The sequence below is a fragment of the Anopheles gambiae genome, chromosome 3, assembly GCF_943734735.2.
Source record: "Anopheles gambiae chromosome 3, idAnoGambNW_F1_1, whole genome shotgun sequence".
NCBI lineage: Eukaryota > Metazoa > Arthropoda > Insecta > Diptera > Culicidae > Anopheles > Anopheles gambiae.
Window position 1 is genome coordinate 51205075 of NC_064602.1, and position 27782 is coordinate 51232856.

General features: G+C 35.9%; 1 protein-coding gene across 1 annotated transcript; it reads left to right on the forward strand.

Annotated features, from left to right (window-relative positions):
- Positions 1-8045: 8045 nt before the first annotated feature.
- Positions 8046-26927, forward strand: LOC1279717 (protein Wnt-5). The gene is made up of 9 exons (XM_061655529.1): positions 8046-9419; positions 16739-18743; positions 18956-19040; positions 23111-23291; positions 24218-24473; positions 24711-24890; positions 25231-25333; positions 25441-25608; positions 25716-26927. The coding sequence occupies exons 1-9, from the start codon at positions 9250-9252 to the stop codon at positions 25901-25903; spliced, it is 3336 nt and encodes a 1111-aa protein (XP_061511513.1). The 5' UTR covers positions 8046-9249; the 3' UTR covers positions 25904-26927.
- Positions 26928-27782: the final 855 nt, after the last annotated feature.

Here is a 27782-nt window from a genome sequence, read left to right on the forward strand (position 1 = left end):
CTGCTGTGGTGGGGGGAAATCAATTAGTCACTGAAAGCCAAAGCCCACAAGTGTAACAGGCAGGCCTTGACCGACAACGGTTGTTGAGTCAAAAAGAAGAAGAAGAAGATAGGTTTACCAACTGTTCATGAACAAAACTGAATTTTGAAAACACCACTACACACTACAGAGCTGCACAAAAAACTGGTTGCCTACTTGACTATCGCTGCAAATTTTCGCCGTATGTTTGAACAGCTGTCACATTTATGCGCACGGTTAAGCCGCCTGACGGTTAATCCGTCCCCGGATAATCGACGTTCTCCTGTATGTAAGTGGCTAAAATCACCTTCTACTAGCGAAAACGAAAGCCCCATAGCCTCACTGGTTTGATCAATAGTTGACGTTTTATTACTGGTCATTAAATTGCTGTCCTTTTCTTTTTGCAATGTATATCGCCTAGCTTTATGTATCGCTTCTACTGGGCGACATTGTGGGAGACATCTATCGATCCCTGTACAGTCTGTTCCCGAGTTACGCGGTTCTCGACTTACGCGGATTCGGAGATACGCGGTTTTCTAAATTTGACAGATCAAATGTCAAATCAGTACAATTTGCTTCAAGTTCGGTATGAATTGCATTTTTGCTAACAAATTGAAACCGCTTAAAAGCCAGAAATATTAGAATTTTTCGCACAAATCATATCAAATAAATGATAAAGTGTATAAAAGTACTAAATAAAATCAAAAACTCTGATTAATGAATAGTATTTTATTCAAAAAATGTAAAATTCGACTTACGCGGATATTCGAGTTACGCGGATTCGCCGGGAACGCAGAAACCGCGTAACTCGGGAACAGACTGTAGAGAAATTTCATTACCCCGCTCCAGCACCACTGCAAAAAGGCTGATAATAAGGGGTAGAGGTGAATTTAGCCGTGGTGAGTTGTTACTTGTGCCGCTTTCGATGGAAATGAGTCATTCGGAAGCTATTTTAGTTTTTTGGTAAATTCGATTTTGTCGGAGTATTTTTCCGAAGCAATTCCGGTTTTTTTGTGTAAAATTTTGATATATCACAAAATAAATCCACCCGAAATTAATTATAGCAACTCGCGAGCAGCTATAACAGTGCAAAATATAGCTTGCTAGAGGTTTCAAAGTCGTAATTTCTTTTCTTTGATCCATGAATTCTAGAGCAGAAAATATAAAGTCAAGTGTTGTTTTGGGAAAATAAAAAATAAACAACACTAACACACTTAACACTAGCACACGAAACAACGCAAGAGGCATCGTTCCAAACCCTTGCTATGTTCAGTGGGTCGATGTAGATGGCGTCAACATGTTGCAGCGATATTTATATCAGTAAGGTTTGTGGCTTGGATTTTGAGTTACACTAGCGTCATCTATAGGTTTTTATTTGGAGAAAACAAAGCGTCACCTGGTATTAGAAATATGTTCCAAGCGTTATTTAAAGCCTCTCTTTAAGTGGAATTTGTTAATCAAAAAACAAATCATTTTTTTGGAAAAGGGTCAATTTTAGATCGAAATATTATGTAAGATATTTTGGCGTAACGACCTCCGCGGTTCACGCCGACTTAATACAAACATCTTAGAATAATAAAGCAACAAGTCATTCCGTGTAACGGATTTCCAACGCAGGATTACAACGGGATACAGTCCTTGTAGGAGCCTGAGGATCAGACATTAATTAATTCCCCATTAATTGAAGATGAAGCTATCCAATATAGTGAAAGTATTAAAATCAAAAGTATTTCAGACATTTAAAGTATGTCGAAGTTTACGATTAAAGGTACAAAAAACAAAACTGAAATATATTTGGTGTCTAGTACGCCGTTATGCACAAATTCGCCTTTGTTTGTTAAATAAACATCTCTTAGGATTTTATGATGATTTTTGTATGTTTTTTTATTCTAGAGACATATTTGAAATCTTCACGCATGTCTTTTTTGCTAGAAAATTATGGTTTATTACGGATTTTAAGCGTCGGTCCCGTGGTACAATCGTTACTCATAGGCAAACCTATTGGTGGTATAGCCAGGCCTTGACTGACAACGGCTGTTGCGCCAAAGTAGCAGAAGAAGTACAATGTTATACTTTTATTTTAACTGTGATTTGAACAGGATATATGGAAAGTAAAGTTTTTTAAATTAAAATAATATATTTTATTTGAATTGACTCAATGAACTAATTGTACGAGTAAAGGAATAAAAACGCCAAACAACAGAACAATACACAATGTTTTGGAACATTTCTTCGGTCCTAAATACAGTCGTATCTCGGGGGTCTCCTGTATAGATCTTTTATTAAACTAAAAAAATCGATCTAAACAATGTTCAACCTTTCTTTGCACAGTAATTATCCTTCAGCAAAAAAATCAATCCATGTGCTAACATAATCGCACCCGCTACGAATTGTCGTTTGTTTACATATTTTCCAGACTGAAAAGTTGATGCTAATTTTGCGTGTGGTTTTGTATGGACATGATTTCAGCTGCCAACTGTCTAACTCCCTATAAAACAGTTTACTGATATCGTAAAAACTCGCTTTTTGTAAACAATGAGAAGATTTTGTTGATCAATGTGTCGTTGGGAATTTTTTTTAAATATCTTAAATAAAAAAACTGCAAAATTTAAATAATTTTCAAACACAACATGTTTTTAAAGTTTATAAATGATCGAGACCCAAACATCATTTCTAACAGTTTTGATTTATTCATTTTGGAGAGTTTTTTTTATTATTCGATTTGGATTCAGTTGTGAGTCATATATCATATGAAAGATCAACATTTTTTGTACGTTTTGTTGTCGAAATTAGCTGCGATCATCTGCGACCCCGTACATTATTAAGGTTTTTCTTGAAAAGAGCCCGAGCGATTGTGACATATGATGTTGTTGGAGCCAAACACCACCAGTATCATTCTACCTGTCACAACAGTCATGTCAACGAACAGGCATAATCCGGACGTTACAAGAAGCGTAAACTTTGGCGTAAACTGGATCAGCCAACAGATCAAGCTATGAAATCTAGTACATTTTGACAATTCGTCACTTGAAATAAGGTTCCCAGGATTCAAACAGTTATTTAAGTTTGTCTAACTTGTTCCTGTATTTTATCTACAACATTTCTTCAGTTAAATTTACTTAATCAGGTTCTTTTAGTCTTTGTGAGTTCTTATTTAACATTAAAACAGAGATCAAGCACAGGGTTTGACAAACCAACAATGAACAAACAAATTGGTTAATTCCCAACAAATGTTGTTAATACTGTTGACCTGTACGCAAAATGAATGATCATATAGTGTGAGCGATATTTATGGTTAATCTGTATTATTTGTTTTTTTTTTTTATTATTTCTATATACAGTTAGGCCCTGAGATAAGCGGTCCCTCTTAGGCCGAAAATATATGGCCCAGAATTTTGCAGCCGCGGAATTTTGCCTGCTGAAAAATATATGTTAATGACAGTCCTGAAAAGTTGACGTTGACAGTTTATACATGGGTTTGACAGCAGGCGAAATTACGCGCCTACGAAATTCTGGTTCGTGTATTTTGTGCCTTAGGGCCGTGTCTGTGCTTCATCGTATGCGATTTTATCGCACGTGCTGTCAAACGCTTTTTCGTTTATACACCGATTATGAAAAATCAAGTTGAGATTGTTCCTACAAAATACCACACATTTAGTTTGACAGATAAAATCGGATGCGGCGTCCGACGAAATCAATTTTTTTTATTCCGTCGTACGACGAAATCACACGTCCGACGTTATCTGTCAAATTCCATATAAAATTTTGACAGGCCTTCCGATAAAATCGCATTCGATGGAGCACAGTCACGGGCCTTAGGGCGGTGGCAACGCTCATCGTATGCGATTTTATCGGACGAGATTTATATGGGATTTGACAGATAACGTCGGACGTGCGATTTCGTCGTCCGACGTTATCTGTCAAATCCCATACATAAATTTGACAGGCCGTCCGATAAAATCGCATGCGAAAAAGCGTTGCCACCGCCCTTATACGCGGTTTTCTAAATTTGACAGTTGAGCAAATTGTACTGATATGACACATCAATTATCAATTGCAAAATACAGTGGAACGCCGTTTATCCGGGCTTCTAGGGACTTGACCTTGCCCGGATAAGCGAATATCACGGATAATGAGTCAAATGATATATTTTATCACCAATTTTTGGTTATGTTTTGGAAATTTTTCTTATTTTTTGATAAAAATAACTCAGTTTTAATTAACTTCATGTTTTTACAAAGAAAATATTTAAAATTTGCCATTAATTATAGTGTTTTTTGTTATGACAATGTGCTCTTATAACCGCTTTTTCAAATATCCTCCTCATAACGCAATATCTCTTTTGTATTGAACTGTCATTTCTCAACAGCACGGATAAACGAAAAACCGGATAAAAGGAACCGGATAAACGGCGCTCCACTGTAATTTCTTTTTGGTCAAATTCATTGAAAAAAGTGAAACATTGTAATCTCCATTCAAAATCATATCAAATAATTAATTTAGTGGTTAACAAGACAATTAACTATATTTTTGACAGGAAACTGCGTAATCTGACTTACGCGGAAATTACGCGGTTTTTGCTAGGTCCCGGTAATAATTAATATTAATTAATTAATAGCATATCTCGGGGATAGCATGTATCATGAAACTCCTCTATATCGAGTACATTTAAATGCAAATTAAAACAAATACCTTACTTAACGAGTAAACTTGTCCATGAAGAGCAATATTATTTGTGTTTCTCATATATTTTTTCCGCTGATGTAATTCTGTAATTTTTTATAAAATATATCATATTTCCTTTTCAATCTCTTATGAATTAATTTTTAGAAGTAATGATGATTTGCGATCATTTTTGAATCAATAAAAGATAATTTTGTAATAAAAAGTTACCCGTATTTTTTTGTCATAACTTTTTCTACTTTCTCTATTCCGCGTAACGTCCTACACGAGTATGCCTGGTCTACACAGGCTTTCGGGACTGATTCAGTACGACGCAGTCAAATAGTCAGTTCTTGCTACGGAGGGACGGCCCAAATGATGCTTAAACCCATGAAGGGCATGTTATTTAGCTGTACCAGTTGACAATTATAGTACGGGACCGCCCCATATGATCATAACTAATGCATTGAATAAAAAAAAAATGCAATAGTATGAGACCTTGAAGCTTATCCCGGTGTTTGTACGGCCGTTGCCCACTGTGCGCTGGTAGTGAGTTCGCACTCGATAGTTGGAATGTTTAACAGACAATGAATAAAAAAAGGTTTTTTTCTGTACCTGGCATGATGTTAAAAATAACATTCCATGATGATAAATAAAAAAGGCACAGAGAATTATAAAAAAACTGAAATAAAATCAAACTGAAATTCATCACAATGGCTTTGCTTAATCTTAGTTATGTCAAAGCTACCTTGTTGGTTGGAGACAACAACTAATTAAGGTGCCAACTAGTGAACAACTAAAAAGACCCGACTAGTGAGGTTTTGCTGTAGTTCATCTGATGATAAATATATAAATGTTATTGTTGCAGTGTTAGCCTTACAACATCTTCGTAAAAAATTTACTAACTCTGCATGATAATAATTAAAGTTTAGATATGTTTATGTTTTGGCGAGCATTTTTGATACTTTCTCAGAAGCATCAGTTTTGTAGTACGTAAATCTTTTTTACAGTAATGTATCTACAGATCTGACGAGTTTCTTCATTGGTGGTGTTTGCCGTCAAAGATGCTGCCGCACCAATCTGTTCCCCTATCATTCCGGCAAGGTTGAGTCATATGCATTGATGATCATTGATATAATTCCTGCTCCCGGTGCAGCACTAGGAGGAATATATGTTGCGGTGGAGAACCTTTGTTTTGATACCCATTATTTTCAACATTAGACATTTGAGAATTTGGCTTTCTAGTATGTAGTGGTAATGTCCATTATTGCCGGCTGTGCTTTCTCTGGTCATACTAATTGTGGGTGTATGTGTGTATGCCTCTGTGTGTTTGTTAGAAAGGAGATGTGTTTTTCTTGTTCAGCAATTGGCTTACACCAAAGTCCAGCAGTCAGCCATCCGCATAGAGAATTCCACGTTTTGTTTCTTCCACTTTGCCGACTTTTTCTTTGCTCGAGCATTTCCGCGGGCTTTAGAGAAGCGAACCTGTTTCGTTTATTTCAACTTCTTCGTCCCGTTTTGTACGCTGAATTGTACGTGTGCTGCTCGTTTGTGTTTGATGGTCATCGCTTTAGCTTTATTCTTTACCGACAGCGGCGATCAGACTCAAGACGAGGAAGATCGACTCTAAAAGGAGAGTGAAATACTCAGACTTAGCAAAAACCGAAACGCCAGTATCAGAATGTTTTACATGCCTTGTACAGTAGAAGAAAACTCACAATATATGTGTTTTTTTTAACAGTTTCGTAATGCTCAAGGTAGGATAAGTCTAAATACCAACAAATACATGCGCAGAGTGTTTTGAATGTCTTTACATTGAACTATACATTATTATATCAATAGTAAATTAAAACGTAGTGATTCGAACAAATGTTACAAGTGCATTTAATTCTAGTAACAACATGTGATATAAAATGCGTTAATACACAAAGTGAAACGGCAGTAAACTGGTAAATACATGCAGAACCGATAATGGAGGAAGATAGAAATAACCGACCTGACGGAGAGAAAGGCCGTACAAAGGCCATATGGAAGCTCTTTGAGTTTATGCTTATGAGAGTATGCTGGAACGTAGACCACTCATTGACCTGTTCCTGGTTTAGGTTATGCTAGTTCTCCCGTATCGGGCAACGGTGTTAGGTATACGTAGCGGAGGGCACATGGACACACAGAGAGTTCAAAGAAGAAATGCCGCTACATACTATGCGGCTGCAAATGCACATTATAGCTTTGATGCAGTTTCCTGTTTATTTATTCCGTTTGGTCTTTATCGACGTCTACACAGGGCGATGCGACAAGATCCAACATCGAAATTGTAGAATTCAGGCGCGAAAGAAGTGGAATGATTTTTGTGTACACATGCATGGCAGTAGAATACGGATAAATTAATAGAGGGTTAATATGAAGACAGGTGCAGACAAAGGTAATAATTTGGATAATTATTTTTTAGCTACGTTTCAAGTGCAAAAATAATCGAATTAAAAAAATCTGGAAAGTGGGTGTAAGAAGAGGTTGGGCGCTGGCAATTAATTTCGATTGAAATTTTCATTTCAAAATCCTGTCATTCAATTTTCAACTGTCTGGAGATGCTGTTGGTTTGATATTAAGTTTTTTTTTCCATTAAACTAGCTAATGTCTCTTACGATCTTGTAGCACAATCAAATGCAAAATACCAATCCATTACATGATTTCTCTTATACGTATTATGGAACATATGGAATTGTATGCTCCAACCCTGCAAAAATGTAAACTCTCGGATTCAAATTGCCAGAGAAACATTTGCACCATAGCTCCGCCCACTAGTAGCAACATTAATGAATATGCAACACAGTTTATGCGACCACAAACTATGGAATGCAACATAAAACAGAGATCGCTATGCGATGCATGGGTGCTGTTTAATTCTATTTTTTCATATCGTAAATTAATATGAGTTACTGATATTGGAATACAAATTATTTATTTATTTAATTTATGTTAAATTAGAGACAAAATTATATTTTTAAATATGGATTACATATTATATATATATTATATATATTATATATTATATATTATATATATATATATATATATATATATATATATATATATATATATATATATATATATATATATATATATATATATTCAGTTTTTGGGTACCGATTATTTTATATTATTTTTCCCATAGCGAAACATCAACATAGTGTCCAATATAATCAAGCTGGCGCGCCCTGTGTAGAATGAGATATCAGTACACATCGTGTGTTGGCTTTAGTTGTAGCAGAGTGAGCAGAGCCACTCTACACACGACGAGAGCATATTGCTACATATAACGAGAATGACTCTCTTGCCTCTCAATTCGGATGAATGTTTTATGTTGCTGGAACTGCATAGTCAGCTCGAGATGCTGCGTACGCTCAGAGCAGTAAACTCCGCCTGGGTGAGATCTGTTAGTGCTGCTGTATTCCGTGCCGTGTTGTAAACAGCAAGCCACAAGCTTCTCACACTAGATCAGTCCGTCCGTCGGGCTTCGACAGGAGCTAAATAACAAAGAAACTAATTAAACTGTCATTGGAAGTGGCGATGACGCGATATAATATAGAACTGGAAAGTAAATATACTGTAACCAGCAGTGTTTTGGTGCTCGCCTTTTTAGAAACGATTGACACGTTTTACATTTTTGCTTGTGATTGTGCCAGGAGAAATGACGAAGTGAAATAAAAGTAATGTGGTTTTGAAGTGGTGAAGAGAATTGGGATAAAACTGGCCGGTGGAAGTTAAACACGAAACAGCTAAGGGGCCAGTAGGAATCAGGTCCACTAAACCTTCCATCTAAAATTGTACAGAAATTACGATCGTGTATCGCGCATCCAGCCTCTGTGGTAAATAAAGGTACAAGTAAGAAGAAGGATGAAATAGCTGGCGAAACCTACACTCCTGCTGCACGCAAAGCGCGATAGCATTACGCAGCGCTTGAAAAGGCATCATTGCTCTAGCTGTTGTTTGTTAAACTCGTTCCTTTGCACGACGCAATCAATGCCACAACTTCAAGCAATTTAAATTATATATAAAACCAAGCATGTTAAGCGGATAGGTTTATCACAACGAGAGATTTCAATGTACATGATTAAATTAATCTGTGGCAAACATGATGTGTTAAAAAAAACAAATGTGCGTGTAAGTTCTCAAAAGTGTATGCTGTTAATCTAAAATCAATCTACAACGAATACGGTACTACTGCTTTTCACCGATAACAACACCGACAACATAATTCGTACATTGCGGATGATGTTTATATTTTTCTTAAATCGACAAAAGAGAAAAGTGTTTGTATTTGAAATACCAATCAAAATACCTGATTGAAAAAAAGTGTTAAATTTATTCAATCCACTTGTATGCGGCAATAGTGTATGTTTTGTAGAAGTGCTGAGAAAGTGAAACTAATACCAACGAAACAGGTTATTGTTTATATATATATATTTATTAAACCCCCTTAACGGGTGTTAGTGTTTTGCGAAACAAGCTGCTATGCAAGTGTGTTTAATGTGTCACATAATAAGTGTAAAGTAACTAAACTAAAGCGTGATGTTTAAGAAAAGAAAATCAGCTTCCAAAACAAGCGCTACGATGGCAGCCAACACACAAAATAGTCGCAGTTGGATTATTTTGCTATGGATTGTTACATTCATTCTGAGTACGAGTAGTAGCAACAATGTGTTGGGCGTTGCAGTAGGACAAGGAATTCCAACATGGATGTGAGTGCTGAATCTTTCTTCAGAAATATTTTATTTAATACTTTAATTCAGGGGCCTTTTTCAATTAATTAATTAATTTTTGATTGATTAGTCAACAAAATAAACTATTATTTTAACCTCTACCAAGTCGTCGCGGGCCGCATTACAGGATATTGAGGGCCGTAGTTTGGAGACCCCTGCTTTAATTGAACGCTAACTTTGTTGGAGTCATACGTAAAATAGAATTAAAAAAAAACTGCAGTATTGATTATAAAATCCATAATATACGCTTAAAATGATCATGTTGCAGTTATTCCCTTGAAATATGTCTGGTTGAAGAAGTTCATAAATCGTATGGAAAAAATAACTTAACGTATGAAAATGTGTCAAAACAACTTCTAAGTTGATAGCTGAATCACGATCATCATAGACATCATTCTTATTCTATTAGCATGCTTTTTAGTTGAACACTTGATAGTAGGCAGATAGTTAAATTAAAAATCATGCGTTTGTATGGAAAAACTGGTTTTTAAAAAAATTACGGAAATCTCATAGCCTGTTGAGAAAAAAATCAGATTTTTTGTATGGTAAAACGTATCAACTAAAAAGTACATATTCAATAGTTGGCAAGGAATCGAAGATTAACCAGTGAGTCGAGACGGTATAAAAAAATCTCGTGTCACGATGTTTCTTGCCAGCACTCTCCGAAACTTAGCACACTCCTTATGGTGGCATGAGAATAGGTTTTAAGACTTGCAACATATTCAGATGTTACACTTAATTTAATTTAATTGCCATTTTCTAACTCTCATACAAAGGCAAGATTGTTGTTGTTGTTGTATACAGCTTTTTGACACTCGGTGTTTCCGGTTAACGATGCTATCTCAAAGTAACAAAACAGACATGGTAAACTTTAGTTATTTGGGATTGCTTCAGAAAAAAATGTTCATTTGCGTGATTGCTTTTATTAGAATAAAAAAACTGTAGTATTGATTATGAAATTCACAAGATTATAATTGAAACAAAATAATTAACTTTTGTCAATTATATTTAGATGTTTTTTTTCATTAATAAACGTAAACTTATTTATTGCAAAGGCAGAATTAAAATGACTAAGTCGCTGCCGTCGTGCATTTTACAAGAATTGTGTTGTGTATGGTTGAACAATGGACTATTACCCACTTTAGCCTCATCTAAAGACGATTTGTAAATTTTTATCTACAACGCTTCATTAAACAGACCGGATATGACGATATTACACATGCTTTATCTATGTTATGATTTCGTTGTGTCTTGATGATTGTTTGGAATATTTGATTAAGGAAAAATGTGCAGAGGTGCTACTTCTTGAGCTCCTCCGCATTCTTCACTTTGTCTCTAAATGCGACAGTAAAAATGACCTTAGAAAGTGATATAAATTGAGCGTAAGGCATGACTCACATACGTTAATGAAGTTAATTTACTCCACGATATCAAAACGTATTAGTGAACTGACAATAAATGATACGTACAAAGCTGTGCCAAATTAAAATGATGTAATATGATTTTAGCATCTTGTATTTTTTTGGTAGTTTTCCTATTATTCGGCAGCAGTGGGCAGCTATTATTAAAACAATTCAAAACTGCTCTGATGCCGAAAGCCAAGCTGAAACAAAGCTACAGGAAATACAATAGTGCTAAAAAACATCTTCTAGTTTGAATAGCGAACCTTATACAGGGAAAAGAAAGGTTTATTTTAATTGTATATGTAACCACGTTTAGTCCTTACATAGTTGACTTATCCCCTAGCTGAAATGCTCCGTAAGGCTTAGTTTGGGTTGATGGGAAGGCTGAGTATCGTTCAGCCATCACTTTCATTCAGCAATATGATATTGGTAATCCGCTTTCTTCGGATTGTTACACACAAAAGACAACGTAAAGCAACCCTGGTAGCAGCTGGCGGGATGACGATTTTCCTGGAGGATTGCAATCAGGACGGCACGAAACCTTTTTTACGGATCGAGCATGAGAAAACAAAGCGATTCCGTCCGCTGATATGTATTCTATAAATCGTGATAAAATGCGTTCTGGAACGGGTTGATGGATCTTTACGCCAGATTGCTAGATCCACATTAAACGTGTACCTCTTGACGTCAAGGGGTTGTACCGAATTTTGCAGCACTCTATTAACGAAATACACGGCAACAGAAAAAAATGTATGTGCGTTAAGCGACCAAACTATCATAGTTGCTTTAGTTGTTGAATTCATTTTATATATAACATCACAAGTGATGTATATATGCATATTATTATTTTAGACACTGATTTGAATAAAAGTGTTTTTATGTAGAAAAAATAAATAAAATCGACTATTTAAAAATTCATCTGGAGATAAAAAATTATCGTCTTCTCCATCTATACTTTGTTTCAAAATGATGGCTTCACTTAGATTTTGTCGATTCATAGTAATTATATGTAAGCGGCACATTTCGAAAAGAATCACAAGGGTTTTAAAGCTTTTGCACAATGTTTTGCCAAAAAAAAGCACAAAAATGTAAAAATAATAATTTTATAAAAACATGTACTTGAAATGCAGGTGTTTCAAAATGATAGCCTCGTCAAAGTTTTCTTGCTAAATTCAGCTCGAAAAAATTAAGCGACTCCGGCCCGTTGGTGCAGCGAGTTTGGGTCGAGTATTGAACCTACCTTGACCCGTCTCGAACTCGATGCACCAACGAGTCGGAGTCGCTTATGCTTTATCGCACCTACTCATCATTCGGGTCGACTCGAACTCGCCACAACCACGGGTCAGAAAGGTATGCACGCTTCACTCATTAGGATCTAAAGGCAAGGACAAGGCAAAAGAGCCACAGAAAAGTTTCCTAACTGAACTTCAGTCCACAGTCCACAGTCCACATGTCCTCTAGATGCGTTGTCTATGCGTCTCGCTCGGTATCACAGCGGCATATATCAGGTAAGCAGTACAAATGCTGCTACCTGATACGCACACATGTTTAACGAACACAACTATTCGGATCGGCTCGGTAAACGTCGGGTGGACGCCAGAACGCAAAGCCACAGACTTTTTCATGATTTTGTATGACATCGGCTGTTTTGGACCACACGTGTGGACGTCGACAATGAACTCACCTTGGGTCGACCCGACCACCAACGGGTCGGAGTCGCTTTTGTTTTCTTGTAGCTACCGGAATTGTTGCACCTACTGAACCTACTTGTACCTTTCGGGTAGACCCGAACGACTCCGGGTCGCTTACGAATGGCTCCGGCCCGGTAGGTTCGGATCGGCCCGCCCATCGCTAGTGTACACCGCCTACCATAACTATATGAACAGTTGTTGGATAGTCTCACAGTTGAAAACAATATACAGTGGCCGGCAATATAAAGTGGCCACTACTTACAATTTTACATTTTTTCCATTTTTTCAGTGAAAAATGAAGTTATTGTACTGCTTTATTTTTTGAAACATTGTTCGTGATATGCTTAAGAATGCGCAGTACCATAGCATGACAAAAATGAGAAGTTTGCTTCAAGAAAAAATATTTTTTTCCAAAATTGATCAAAATCACTGTGCCAAAATAAAGTGCCCACTTTATTCATTCTACAGAAACTATTTTTCTGAACAAATATAACACCAAACTTATAATTTATGTGCGTTCCTCTCGCATTCTTTACATGTTCGAGGATCTTTGACATAATTTATTTTGTTTTATTTGCACATATTTGGCATTTGTTCTTCTTAGGAGTATTTCAGAGCTTTAACATATTTTGTTTTTCCTAATTACGTCATTCTCACCACATTTTAATCAAAATTTGCACACGAAATCTCGATAGGATTAAAATTAAGACTAAGTGGGAGCCATTAAAGAAGTTTTATTCGATTTGATTGAAAAAAAAATATAGTTGGTGGTTTTAACCACTTTATTAATTATTTGTTATTCTTATGATTGAACATAACAGTTTTAAACCTTATGAAATATTTTTATTTTCTTATCGAACAAAAGGGAAATTATTTAGTATTTTACAATTGATGTGTCAAATCAGTCAAATTTGCTCTAACAACTGTCAAATTTAGAAAACCGCGTATCTCCGAATCCGCATGTATGAGGTACCTTGTACCGCTAGTATATTTTTCAATATATCGCAACCACTATTACATGACTTATAATTAAAAAAAACTATTTGTCGTACCATAACTTTAAAGACACTTCGAAAACTAAGTTCATTATACTAACTAATGGATTTAAAAAAATATGTAAAAAACACAACTACAGTCTGAGCTCATTGTTTGAACTTCGATTCCCTGCCTACTATTGAATATGTGGTTTTTAGTTGGTACGTTTTTGCATCTGATTTTTTTCGCAACGTGCTATGAGATTCACGTGATTTTTTGAAAATCCAGTTTTTCATACAAAGGCATGCTTTTAATTTAACTGTCAGCCAACTATCGCGCGTTCAACTAAAAAGCACGCAAACTAAAAAGCGTACAACCATTGAATTCTGACATACAGGTATTTTTCAGGTATATATGCCATGTACGCGATTTCTTTTTATGCCATTTTTTGAGTTCTTTGAGTAGTTCTTTGAGCAAATTATAATGATTTGACTCACTAAATGTTAAATGCAAAAAAATCCCTTTTAGTAAAAATACATTTAAAAAAATTAAAATACAAAATTGTAATCTTCAGTTGAAGATCGAATAACTAATTTAGTAGCTAAAACGTACCACTTCAAGTAAAATTATAGGCAAACTAGCTATTACTTTTTTTTTATTTTAACTTTTGAATTCAACTTACGCTAATATTCGAGATACGCTATTGCATCCGGTCAGCATTAATAGCGTATATTTTAGAAAGGTGTGATATCTCCAGCATTTGCATTGTGTTATGGAAACTAACAAGATTCAGTAAGCAAAAATAATGTACTAAAGCTGGTCATGACTAACGCGTTAGTTCCAATACAGAGCAGTACATTTTGTTGTTAAGTTGATATTGGTGTCACTATGATTATCAATATTTTTGAGCTGCAATTAAAGTAGTGAATTCTTACTTTTGATGCTGTCTAAAGTCCATAAATTACAACAGGTCGTTCAGTCCAGTTCAGATCGTCATTTTACAGAGGAGTGCAAGGTGTCATACAAGTCCTTAGTACCCGTTATACCCTTCCTGTCAATCTCCATAGAAATCTTCATTCATTGTGGCGACCAAAATCAGAGTTATAAGCCCACCTGTAGTTTATCTAATTACATTAGTCTTGGTAAGATGCCTGATGGAAAGCTTGAGATCGTTTGTAACATTCTATCAAAAGTAACACGTGTTTGCGCTGACATCTGATTTCATCTGATTTCTAAACGTCTTCCAGAAACATATTGTTCTATATTTAGTATACCTTTGGCATAGTCCAGTTATATCTTTAGTAGCTTTAGTATATATATAAAGATATAATAATATATATATATAAATAAATATAAAGATATATATATATATATAAAGATAAAGATTCGACCGTTTCCAAAACAATATGCCAAAAAGTGTGAGAGCTTGCGTTTTTAATTCTTGTTGGCTAAGTGATTTTGTTAATTTTGTTTGTTTTTTTAAACAAGTCTTTTTCTTATAGAAATTGCTTAATTGGCCGCCAAGTGCCTTGATTCATGGCTTAACAAAAAAAAGTAATTTTCTTAAACTACATACATATGAGTGAAACATTCACAAGTTTGTATGAGGTTGAATCTTGAGTGAGTAACTTCTTTTAAGACTTGTTCATCAAATATTTTTTGCTAACAAATTAGATCGTCGGAAAAGGTATAACATAATTTACATTGATTTTGTAATAATTTTACTAAATTTGTGCGGAAGTGAAAGCTCAGTTTCATCAAAATAACTATGTTTGATTTTCCTTCTATGACTACGATAGTTTTTTTTTAATTCTTACCTTTTTTAAGCATACATGCATAGAGAGAAGGTAGAAAAAAACTGACAAGATTTTATGACGATGCATGGTCTGACAATTCATATAAAAATCTGCGAAGTTGCTTATTTCTTCATATTTCAGGAGTTCGGAATTGACTGACATATACTATAGAAACAGAAATGCCTTTTCAAATAAATTTTGGCTCAAGCGGTTGCGAGCCAAACCAAAAGACCTCGCGGGCCACATTTATCAGTTTGCCATCTCTGGTTTAAGAGAACATCGATGGTGAAGTGGATGATCGGAAGAAAAACAAATCAGATTATGATTACATTGTCGCAAATCACGAAAAACTGTCCATTTAGTTATGGCAGGAGGTGTATAAGCCCAAGCTGAAATGGAGATTTGTTAATAGTGATTTATACATTATTAAATGAGTGTGCAGAAACAACCACCATCAAACATATTAGTTAAACTCTTTTCGTATCGTTTTAAAAAATATTCAATTTTCCTTCTAACGAATAATCTATCAAACATCCTACAAAACCAAATATTCACGCCATGAGTGATTGTGACATTGGGGACCATTAACCGTACTGTCGTAGACTAAAAGAAAAAATACACGTTGTTTTAAGACCTCCTTCCCGGGGAGATGTATGGGAGATTGCAGTTTTTGCGGATTCCATAGCATGTGGCTTTTGATCTGTTGGTTGTATTTGCTTAGATTTTTTTAAATCAAAACTGAGTCATTATGTTGTTTCACTAATTACTTTTTTCTGGAACTATAAAAATTATTTTGTATTTATTTCTTACTTGTTAAAAACTTACTCCGTTAATTCTACAAGAGTACACCCTAAATTTTGCACGAGAGTTTGAAGTATTGCGGATTGTAAAGCTTATAATTTTCTAGACATAATTTTAAAATGAAATTTGCCACAAAGTTGCGTGCCATGATGGGCATGTTGTCAAGACTAACGTGTTGACGACAACGAGACAAATGTCAATTAACACAGTGGACATGTAACAAATTTCCACATTTTTATAATAATTGTTTCTTTGAACAGCCATTACAACCCACTATGCACACTATGGTGCTGAGTTGTCTATTCATATCCCTAATACATTCAATGAAACTTTCACAGATATTTTAATGTGATCACCAATTTTAGAACTAACCTTGTCATGGGAGTGAAAAAACTTCAATCAACCCAGCTTTTCAACAACCCAGCTGTCATATATAATGACATCTGTTGAAAAATCATCTTGCAAGTTTTGAATTATGCTGGTCACAATAAAAATTGTTTATTTATTTGTTTATTTATTTTTCATTTCTTTATTAATTTATTAATTTACTAATTTATTTATTTACTACTTTTTGTTTTATTGTGCTGTATCATATATTCAGATATTGTCTTTTGTGTTTTCGTTTTTCACAGATCCTTAGGCATAAAATCTCCTTTCATTGTATTCCGAATGGAGCATGAGGTGTTATCAAACAATAGCGTAATGCTAAATCTTACCGACATCAGGAACAAATTAAAATCCGTTCAAAACCTCGACCACTTCATCAGACCGATCGACGGAAATGCTGACGGAAAAATCACGAGAAAAGATCCGTTATCAAACAAGGGTTTAACGGGTGGAAAGTTAAGCAGTAATTCACCCTTAGCTGCGTCACCAGTATTCAGTACCGAGAGTGCTTTCAGTACTGGAAATATTTCGATAACGTTCCTTACCACAGTGGCTCCGCCTTTTGTAAACTACTTTGAGAAAAGTGTCAATGATGATAAGGAGCATGATGTGCAATCCGGACTGACTGTAAGGAGTAAACCTTCGTCCTCAAGTGTAGTAGATGCGGGGGATCATATGATATCTGACGACGATGGAAGGAATGGCAAAAAAGACCGCAAGTATATCATTCCACTGGCATTGAAAACATCCACAAGCGAAAAAGAGAAAACATCTTCGGTATTTCATGGCTCATCAACCAATATCGATGACCTAAAACGTCATATTTTGATGTTACAAAATCTGACCCAATCCGATAAAAACTTTCAAAGCAAATTTGTAGTATTTCCCTCGCTGCAGAAGAACGAAACCGAACGAGTCGGGCTGGTTGCCCCGACCACAGCTCCTGCAACGGCTTCACCGCGTCATTTGTTCATAGCAGCAGGATCTGCTATAAAGGACTCAAATGAATACCGAATGTTTGCTTCTCCAAACCGTGGCAAAAATTCGAAAGCGGATACAAATATCACAAACAATCGATCGGTGGTGCGGTCACAGATCTCTGCTTCGATCAATATGCCAAAGAAAGCATTCCCGGACTCGCACGACATACTGTCTGACAGAAAAGAGGAAGGACCGGTACCGTTAAAAACGGAAAAAATTACTATAGTACCGCAAGTTTTTGTGCAGAACGATCAAAGAAGTGAAACAGTCAGCGATAAGGAGGTAACCATGAACGAACCCTCCGGGCAGGTTATTGCTGATAGTACCAAGATGTTGGGTGCATATCAGTTTGAAAATTCTACAACATTTTCTAGGATGCACGAGACGTTGGAAAAAAGCGTAGCCAGAAAGTTTGGTCATAAATCAATGGCATCTGCTAAAAGTACGACAACAAGCATAAATGGTAGAAACATTCAAACTGGTCCTACCACTCCACACATGAAAAGCAGTAGTATTACGATTAAAAGAAAAGGATTCACAGTCACTGCGAGTTCTGTTGCGATCGAAAAGCAGCGATGGGACATGAATGGATCGAAGCTAAATTATACACCATTGCCCTCGGTAGCTACAACGTTAAAAAACGAAGGCAAAGGCATAAAGCAACGTAAAAATGGTAAGCGGCGAGGTGGAAAGCAAACCATCAGACTCAATGGGGCAAATGAACAGCCGAAAACGGTAATATTGAACGACGACGCTATGGTATTACAAATTGATGGTATCGAGCGTAGCACCATTGACGCCACTCGACAGGAGACGTCGGATGTAAGACCTACGAAGCCTGGACGTTCCTCCGGAAGCCGGAAGAGATCTCCGTCTTCTCGAGTGCGACGCAATGATAATGATGCAGGTGGTGGTGGAATACAACAGGGATCCTACAAACAGCAAAAATACGCAGCGACTGGACGTTTACCCGTCCCGACGAGCAGGGAAGGACGTTATGAGAAAAGAATGGTGGCAGCAGGTTCTTTGGAACTGTTTGGTGCCACAACGGAGCAACTCACGGATGAAGGATCCATTGAAAACAACAATAGAAGTCACAATTACCGTAATAGGACTTTATCGGCGGATGGCAATGAGAAAGATGTTATGGATTTAAATCCTGATCTATGTTACACACTCAGTGCGCTAAGTGGCGGACAACAGAAGCTGTGTGCTCAGCACACGAGCATTATGCCTGCAATCAGTAGAGGAGCTCGTGCAGCCATTCAGGTAAGCTTCATAAAATTGAAGTGATGAGAAGTGATGAAAAAGGATGATGTGTGTGTGTGTGTGTGTGTGTGTGTGTGTCTGTGTATGTGTGTGTGTTTTACGTATATCAGGCGCAAAGGCATTCGATGTCAAGATGCTGAATTCCAAAACCGATTTAACGTTTATTAGTAGCTTTTACATTCCTGCTCTATTGTTTCTTTTTATAAATGAAGGAATGCAAGCATCAGTTCCGGAATCGAAGGTGGAATTGCAGTATAGTCAATGATGATACCGTGTTCGGGCCAGTATCAAATATAGGTGAGTAAAAACCTCTTTTCTAAGGCAAATCATTGCTAACGTTTTCTTCAGGTCGTTGCTGTGCTACTTGATGACAAGTAAACTATTTGAAATTCACATTTTAATTGTCGAAACGTTATTAATTAATCATTATAAGCAAACGATAAGATTTCCAAGTGCATAATATGGAGTTCCGATTTTTTTTTATTGAGCATGATCGTGATGTTTTATGAAGATCAAAGCAAACCGTTGCTATTTCATCTATTAGTAATATCAAGAACATGAACCAATTTGCCCTGAAAATAGTAAAATAGGAAATATATATATATATATATATATATATATATATATATATATATATATATATATATATATATATATATATATATATATATATATATATATATATATATATATATATATATATATATATATATTATATATATATATATAAAGTTTTATCTAAATTTGACAAAATCTATACAACTTTCACGTAACTGAAATTATATATTATCGCTGCTTGCTGGTTGTCTTTTGCCGCCTCTGTCCTGCAAATAAAATATAACCACTCTGGAAACTGTTCTATTACGTTCATCTAACGCTACATAAATTTATGTTACGCTACATTATAAGCACAAAAATATCCGGGAAGAATATGAATAGAGACACCCGGTGTCCCATTTGTTCGTTTCTAGAGCAAGTCCGTAACCAATTTCCAATTTTCTACGCATGAATTGGCGTGACCAGGGCTCAAAGCTGCCTGGTCCATGACCACGGATATGGCTTGCATTTCCATGCCGTTCAGCCATACAGTGATGTAAAATTAAGGACACCCTTTGGTATGGTAGCTGTAAGCAATTGATGTTAGTAAAAAGATTTCTGCATCATACATGTTCTATACAATGAATGTATGCAGTCGTAACAAAACAATCGTTTTGTGTTTCGTGACTTAAACGGTACTGTTCAGCAAGGGTATCCAGGCACCCTTGCTGATTTAATATTTTAAACTGCGGCATTACTTTCCTTTCGTAGCAAGAAGTTAATTTGCTTTATTGTAAGTTAAGGTGTGTTTATGGGTATATGTGCTATTAGTGTTAAATTGGTATGAAATTGTTACATAAAATACTTGAAAAAAACTTGAATTGTTGTTACGGTTGTATTTATTGTTTTTAAATAGTTCTGATTAGCGTTGTTAAGATTTATGTTTAAGACAAAATGGACACAAAGCACGAACACTCGCTTCTATTATAACATGGACGATTAATACTCCAACGAAGTGAACGATGGAGGATTACATTCTTTGCAACAGGTGGTCAATTAGTATCAAAATCACGATGTCGTAAACATTTCGTTTTAGCACTGAATAGATGAGATTTTGTAATGGTTCCAGCGGTATCCCAGAGTATCTTGCGATACCACAGCTCTGAGGTTTCTTTCAGTAAAGAACAATATCGAAGCATTTTTCATACCATCATCGCAGCTAACATATATGAAAGGAAACGCCCCTATTAACTGCCACCGGTTTGGCGGATCAACAAACGGCGTAGAAATTGTATATTTAAATTGTCTTGCGGCATGAGCAGAGAAGAGTTTGGCTTTCACGAAACTCTAGCGAAACCCAACCACCTGTTTTGTTTGTGTTTTGGCAGCTTTTTACGCTGCACACGGTGTTCTTAGTTGGGAGATTCGTTACAAATTTTAATGAGGTTTGGGTTAGGTACTATAATATTCAATTAATAAGATAGAAGTAAACCCAGAGAAAGGTTCTTGCATACTACATAGCTCTCACCCCAGCTTTACTCTATTCATCCATGTGAGGTAAAGGAATTGAAAATGAAATTTATACTGTTTACACTTAGTCAATCAATGATTGGAAGCTAAAAGATGATTTTGCAGACATTGGAATTTTTATATTATATTGCATAGCTTTAGATACAATAATATGCTTTGTTAATCATTTTAAATATTTATGTACATAAATCACATAATAAGTTTTCTTTTTACTGTTTTTTTTATTTATTTATTTTTTGTTGAAGGCCAAATTATCCAATCTCAAGAAAACACCCGCACACAAACACAAAAACACAACAGATCATAAAGTAGCTTCATTGGTATTTCATATAATAATGCAAACATAATTAATTCTTTGGAAGCCCGCACTTTGCCCATTGTACGCGACGTCCCGGTCCATAACATTGTGCTGAGCGCTTGTACAAATAAAATATTGTTAAACAACAGAAAGAATGACGCGACTGAGAGTAAGACTCGTTGCCGCAACGTATACAAACAACATAGGAAAGATAATCTCATCTATGGTGTATAGCACCATCCAGCCAACCATCCAACTGAAAAACTGGTATCGTTAGTCTCAAAAATTGAGGTGAACTTCATTAAGCTTACAAAAGATTTGCTCACAATGTACAGTAACAGTTGAATCCGCCCGACCGCTGGTAAAATTCGTCGATTTCCAGAGTTGCTTTTGTATTCTTGTATTAGTGAAAGAACAGCGAGATGAATTCGAATTTTTCTTTAGCCCCGTATTACCAATTTGATACTTGAATCGTGGGTTAGTCCTAATCAAATTTTCTTTAATAATGATATTTGCCGTAGAACATTGACAGAATCAAAAGCAAAGCACAGCACATTTGGTATAATTTTAAGTCTATTAAATTTATTATCCTACATTACATACATATTTTAACAAATTTTGAATGATAAGAATAATTAATAGTTAGGAGCAAATGATTATGTATGTTAATGTGAATTATGTAGCGTTATGTGAAATGCTGCTACGATTGTTGCAAAAAAAACTATGTCATTGTTGGTTGTTACATTCGTTTCATAGTTCAGAACTAATTAAGAATACAAATAAAAAGTGTCGATTTATCTCATTATTTACCCTTTATTCAGCATGATCCAAAATACTTCGTAAGCTTGTCCTAATCAACTAGTGAACTTGACTAGCTGTAACGGGTTCGTGTAAACCTATACATAGCAGGATATGCTGTGCTACTTTTGCGAGAGAGGGCTCGATCCATACGGGGTTTGATCTCAGGGCAGACAAATTGTTATAAATTGTGCGAATGGACGACTGTTGCACGAACCTAAGGAAAATCTAAATTAGATACTGTTGTTGCGCTTAATCAGAAGTTCAATTAAATGATGAAGAACGAAATTCATTAAATACTCCAATTCTTATTTGCTCGACTTGTTTTAGTAGAATATTACATTGATTGAATCTTAAATTTTAAAATGTCATATAATACGAGCGAAAATAATTATCAAAAACGTATGCTGCACACAGTTTATGTCTGCGGTTGGCAAAGTTTTGCGCACATGGGCCAAATGCGGCTCACCGCAACATTAAATCAGGCACGCAAAAGGATTTGCCATATTTTTAAATTCTTATCATCGTATACAATTTCATAGAAAAATTACAAAACATCTTTTAGTATGGCATTTTATACCGTCGAATTGTTCAAAATTTCATTATTGCACCATTTATTGAAGAACTAATCAATCATATCGAAATTAAGTTTCACCTAACGCTAACATTGCTTCTACATGACAATGATCATCTTCATTGCTTGGATGGATGATATAATCTGCATAAAATCTGCAATATAACCGCATTGTTCTTTTGTTTCTAACATGTTGTAATGTAATAATGTATATTTAAAAAAACTGTATTCTTCTAGCCCACGGCTCACGATCATTTAGTAAGCTTGGTACTTTACCTCAAAGTTTGCCGATAGCTGGATTAAGTTATTTCATTTTAGATATTTGCCTTTTCTTATTCTTTACAATATATTGTGAAAACATTTGTTATCAAATGTCATTCACATTCACTTTCGCAATCATTTGCGCAATTAATCGTTATCAATTATTTTCAAATGCTAAAAATGTTTTAATTCTACCAATACGACCTGAATAATAATAAAATGTTTTTCTTGAAATCTTTTCAAAAGTGCCAACATATCGTTACGGTTCCCAGATATATGTGAACCGATAAATATGTCTATTGACATGAGTGCCATAAAAAGTTTTAATCATTGTATTAACCATGTTTCGGAATCATCAACCATGTTTAGGATCCCCAGAGATGGCTTTCATCTACGCAATGGCTGCGGCTGGAGCGTCCAGCTTTATTGCTCGGGCATGCCGCGACGGGCAACTGGCTTCTTGTGGATGCTCCCGAAGTAGTCGACCATCTAAGCTTAACGAAGACTGGACCTGGGGTGGCTGCGGAGACGATATGGAATATGGCTACAAGTAAGTACACGATAGAAGTACAAATCGTGCGGCTCTGTTCTCGGCCCACGATTAGTGTGAATTTCGAGACTGGTTTTTATGCATGCACAACTCTACGCTAGAGGTGCACGTTTAGTCGTTATTTTGTAACACCCTCATTGTAAGCTTGCAAAAGATCCTGGCATGAGGAACACCAATTTAGTTTATGCTTATGACGCACCATAATTCAAAAACACACGATGACACTCGACGTCGAGGACAGCAGTGTGTACATATGCCTGTATTATCATTTCAGCAGGGATTTGGTTGTCGTAATGATACTGTACGAGGGGTTGAATCCTGTGAAACATGTTTCTAAACATTGCTCGGAACAGTTTTAGTTTTTTTGTACGCTTGGCTTCCCTTGCACAGGATTGCATGAGCTGTAGTTAATTGTGGACGATTAAGGTCAATTTTGAGTAGGCTGGTCAATAGGGTAGGCTTTTGAGCTCACTAGTGTATCTCACTAGTGCACGTTTCAAGCCATTTATATAAAAGGAAACTAATAAGATTAACACAAACAATATGAAAACTCGTATGATGTTTTTTGTGTTATATCACTTATCTTTTGGAAATTTGCTTGCAAATATATCATCAGATTTGCTCGAATGTCAGATGTAGTTTTATATTAAATTGGATTATCTATTTTAAATATGGTGTTTTATTAAAAATGTGTTATTACACTCCATTAACGGTAATTTATTTTCGCCAGTGCTGCATTTAGTAAAAACGAACTATTGTTCTTTTTTATTATAAGCTACAAAAGCAACATACATTACTCTTCATATTTCATTTCACAAGCGCTACAACACATCAAGTTCTCTATTGCGTTTCAAACAGCGTTTTATACTAATGATGATTTGCGTTGTTTTCGTTTCGTTCATTATTTGCCTCATTACGCCCGTTAGATTTACACAAACGTTCATCGACATCCGTGAAAAGGAAAAGAAGCGAGGCACGCGTGGCTTGGTATCAATTCCTGCCAAATATCCGAAAATAATCGAACGGCTCTTACATGCCTTGAACGACTCAACCAAATCTGGGGTAATGCTGAATGAGACGGACACGATACTTCGACCGGAGGATCTAGAAAAGTTACAGGATAAAATAGCAAAGGAGATCGCCAACTCGAACCTTAATCCGAAGGAAATAACCGACCTACAGGTAAGAGCATATGTGCTAAGAGTTTGCTTATCTCGCAATAAAGCAGAATCAGCTTCCCACACCTCGATATTTAAGGCCTGTAGCGACTGTATCTAAGCCCGAGGTTGATAGCTATCCTGACCTGTCTGTCCATTTCGGTGCGTTGGGTGGTTTTCATGGCCCGTGTTGTTTAAAGATCCCATGTATTCCTCTCATAGTTTATTTTCCTCTTTTCTTATCTTTTGTGATTATGATTAGGAACGGATTAACAAGGAAATCACCAACTCCGAGGTATTCAACCTGAAAAACGTCAACATTTATGATAAATTGAAAAAGATATTCAGAAAACCAGAGAAAACGCTCAATGGTGTACAGTTTAGTGCGTCGGCTAAGGCACGAGCGCTGATGAATTTGCATAATAATGAAGCTGGTCGTAGGGTAAGCAAACACAAATGGACTTTTTTATGTTAGTTTTGCCTAGAGCGTCTGTGAAAAGTTGTGAAAGTATGGGTTTGCTTAACAACTCAACAGAGTGATAAATAGCAGCAACACAAAATTTCAAAACACAAGTAAATTTAGCACAAAATCTTAAATTTGATTAAACAGTTGTTTGTTCCTCTATTTTCCCTATGTTTGATATTATTATACCTATAAATGAGTTATGTAAATATCCATCCATTTCCAAAATTTGAAAGTGTTTTACTTCGTCATAATACTAAAGTTTATCTTTTAGACATATAATTTATATATTGTTTTTTTATTGTGTGTTGTTTACCAGGCCGTTATAAAAAAATCACGCATTATCTGTAAATGCCATGGAGTTTCGGGTTCGTGCAGTTTAATTACATGTTGGCAGCAGTTGACATCCATTAGAGAGATTGGTAAGCTTTTGTAGATATAACCTGATTGTTTTTTTTGCAGCAAATATGGCGATTATTTTTCGCGATTCTTTAAATGCATGCATACTACTTTTTCGTTTATTTTAAAGGTGACTTCTTGCGAGAAAAATACGACGAAGCAACGCAGGTTAAGATTAACAAACGTGGTCGATTACAGGTAAAAGATCCACGGTATAAAATACCTTCTGCTTTAGACCTTATCTATCTAGATGAGAGTCCAGACTGGTGTCGGGTGAATCGACAACTCATGTGGCAAGGTGAGTTGTAATTTGTTTCAGTAGCTTCTTTCTATTAATTGACCCATATCATATTTGCATGCATAACAGTTCATACAATGAATATATTGACTCGCTTCCATTTTTAGGAACGCATGGTCGAGTGTGTAGCAAGACTTCCTCTGGGCTGGACGGGTGTTCAATACTTTGCTGCGGTAGAGGATACAACACAAAGAAGATCATCGTGAAAGAACGGTGTAATTGTAAATTTCAATGGTGCTGCCAGGTGAAATGTGAGATCTGTACAAGAACTATCGAGGAGTACACTTGTAAATAATACAAAATATGTACGAATAATCAGAATGCGCTGAAGCATTTTTCGTGACGCGATTTACAGGAACAGAGCATTTGTGACAAAAGAGTATTTGTTATGCAACTATATAGATTCTGCTCTCTCTGGTTTTATCGAATAACTCCTTAACGAACAGATTATCGACACACAATCGAGGCATAATGTCTTAGACTGACCACACGAATACCAACGACGTTACTTGTTTTCGAATCATTCCGCTAGACATGTTATAAATTCATTTTTAAATTACTTTAAGTAGCATGCCCCTGTCTTGTCTCATTCTGTAAAAGCTTTAGGTACACAATAGTAAGCTGTAAATATCAGCTTTTTCTATGCGTGTTAAGAACATCTCTAATCAAACAAAAAAGCAGTATTATTATATGCAGTTTTACTTAATGCATTAATTTAGTATTTATGCTCATATATTTGATAAAACTGCTATAGATATTATGGACATGGCTTCAAACAAATAATTCATGTAAAACGACGGCCCATGCATGGAAGGTTGGGATAATCTTCTTTTATTCCATATTTCGTCAACAGCACGTAAAGCATCCCATTGTAGATATTGAAGTGTTGCTAGCAAAGATGAAAATGAGCACAGCTAATCTAGCTTTTTAACATTCAAATAGATTAAGCAACTGTCATATAGTCACAGATTTTGTACAACGCGTAAATTTTTAAACTAGACGAATGTTTTTCTCTTGTGAATAGGAAGTAACTGTTCTAAACTTCACAATTTTTCAGAATTTGGTAGCTAAAGCATAAAGAAAATGTATACATGAATAGACGAATGGCTAAAATGCATTTTAAGTGATATAAGCATAGGAGCACTTTTGACAAATTATTATTTTATTAATATTAATATTAATATTAATATTAATATTATTATTATTATTATTATTATTCCTATTATTATTATCTTTAATATTGTACTTTCCATTCCAAACATATTTCTGCCAAGAGCATAAGTAAATAAGCAATAAAAATCACGAATCGAATTATCGAAGCATGCGAAAGTTTTATGTATTTTTTTTTAATAGAAGCTTGAGAAGTTTTAGGTTTACAAGATCTTAAGATTGCTGTGACGAGCAACTTTCTTATGATGGGAACAGTACGGCACTAATTTATGTTCCAATAAGCGACTAAGTGAACCTATCTGAAATTTGTTATTTGTTATTTATTAATTAAAATTCAACGGACCGCAAGTGGCCCACTTGAAGCGAATTCATTTACATTAGCATAGTCACATTTCGGTCATTCATTTGTCACGCTTAGTCTTAAGTAACATAATTAACATGTAAAAGGTCGCACGACACGAATACTATTTAACAATGCGGTGCGCGACATGTCAGGTTGATGACGATCACAAATAACATTAAACTCACGGCACATACGAATAAACGGATCAGAGGAGCCAAAGCGAGTGCGGCGTTCCTCCACGTCAAGTAGCGATCTAGCTCGGAGCGATCTCGGCGGGACATACATGTTGAGCCTCGAAAGAAGCGCGGGCGAGTCGATCCGATTGTCAAGAAGTCCCGCGACAAACAGCCTCTGAGCGTTGCAGTTCCGCTGCTTCAGCGTCTCGATACCAAGCAACGCACAGCGTCCCTCATAGTCCAGTTGGACACTCCAGGAGCGCAAAGCGAACCGCGTGAATTTGCGCTGGATCGACTCTAAACGAGCTAGGGGACGAGCAGCTGTAGGCCACGAAAATCCACGGCAAATATCCACGAAAAACCAAGCCTCGGCATTTTCTAAAGACTGTCCTATTTGTAATGGGCATCATACATTTCTCGCCTTAGTTTATACTTTTGACGGTTATAGGACTATGCCATGTAAAACTTTTTTTTTAAGAAAACGC

Bases quoted from the DNA above. Each gene is read 5' to 3' on its own strand.
- LOC1279717 (XM_061655529.1), top strand. From the start codon at position 9,250: ATGTTTAAGAAAAGAAAATCAGCTTCCAAAACAAGCGCTACGATGGCA. The intron at 9,420-16,738 runs GTGAGTGCTGAA...CGTTTTTCACAG, and splicing joins CAAGGAATTCCAACATGGAT to ATCCTTAGGCATAAAATCTC. The intron at 25,334-25,440 runs GTAAGCTTTTGT...TTTATTTTAAAG, and splicing joins GACATCCATTAGAGAGATTG to GTGACTTCTTGCGAGAAAAA.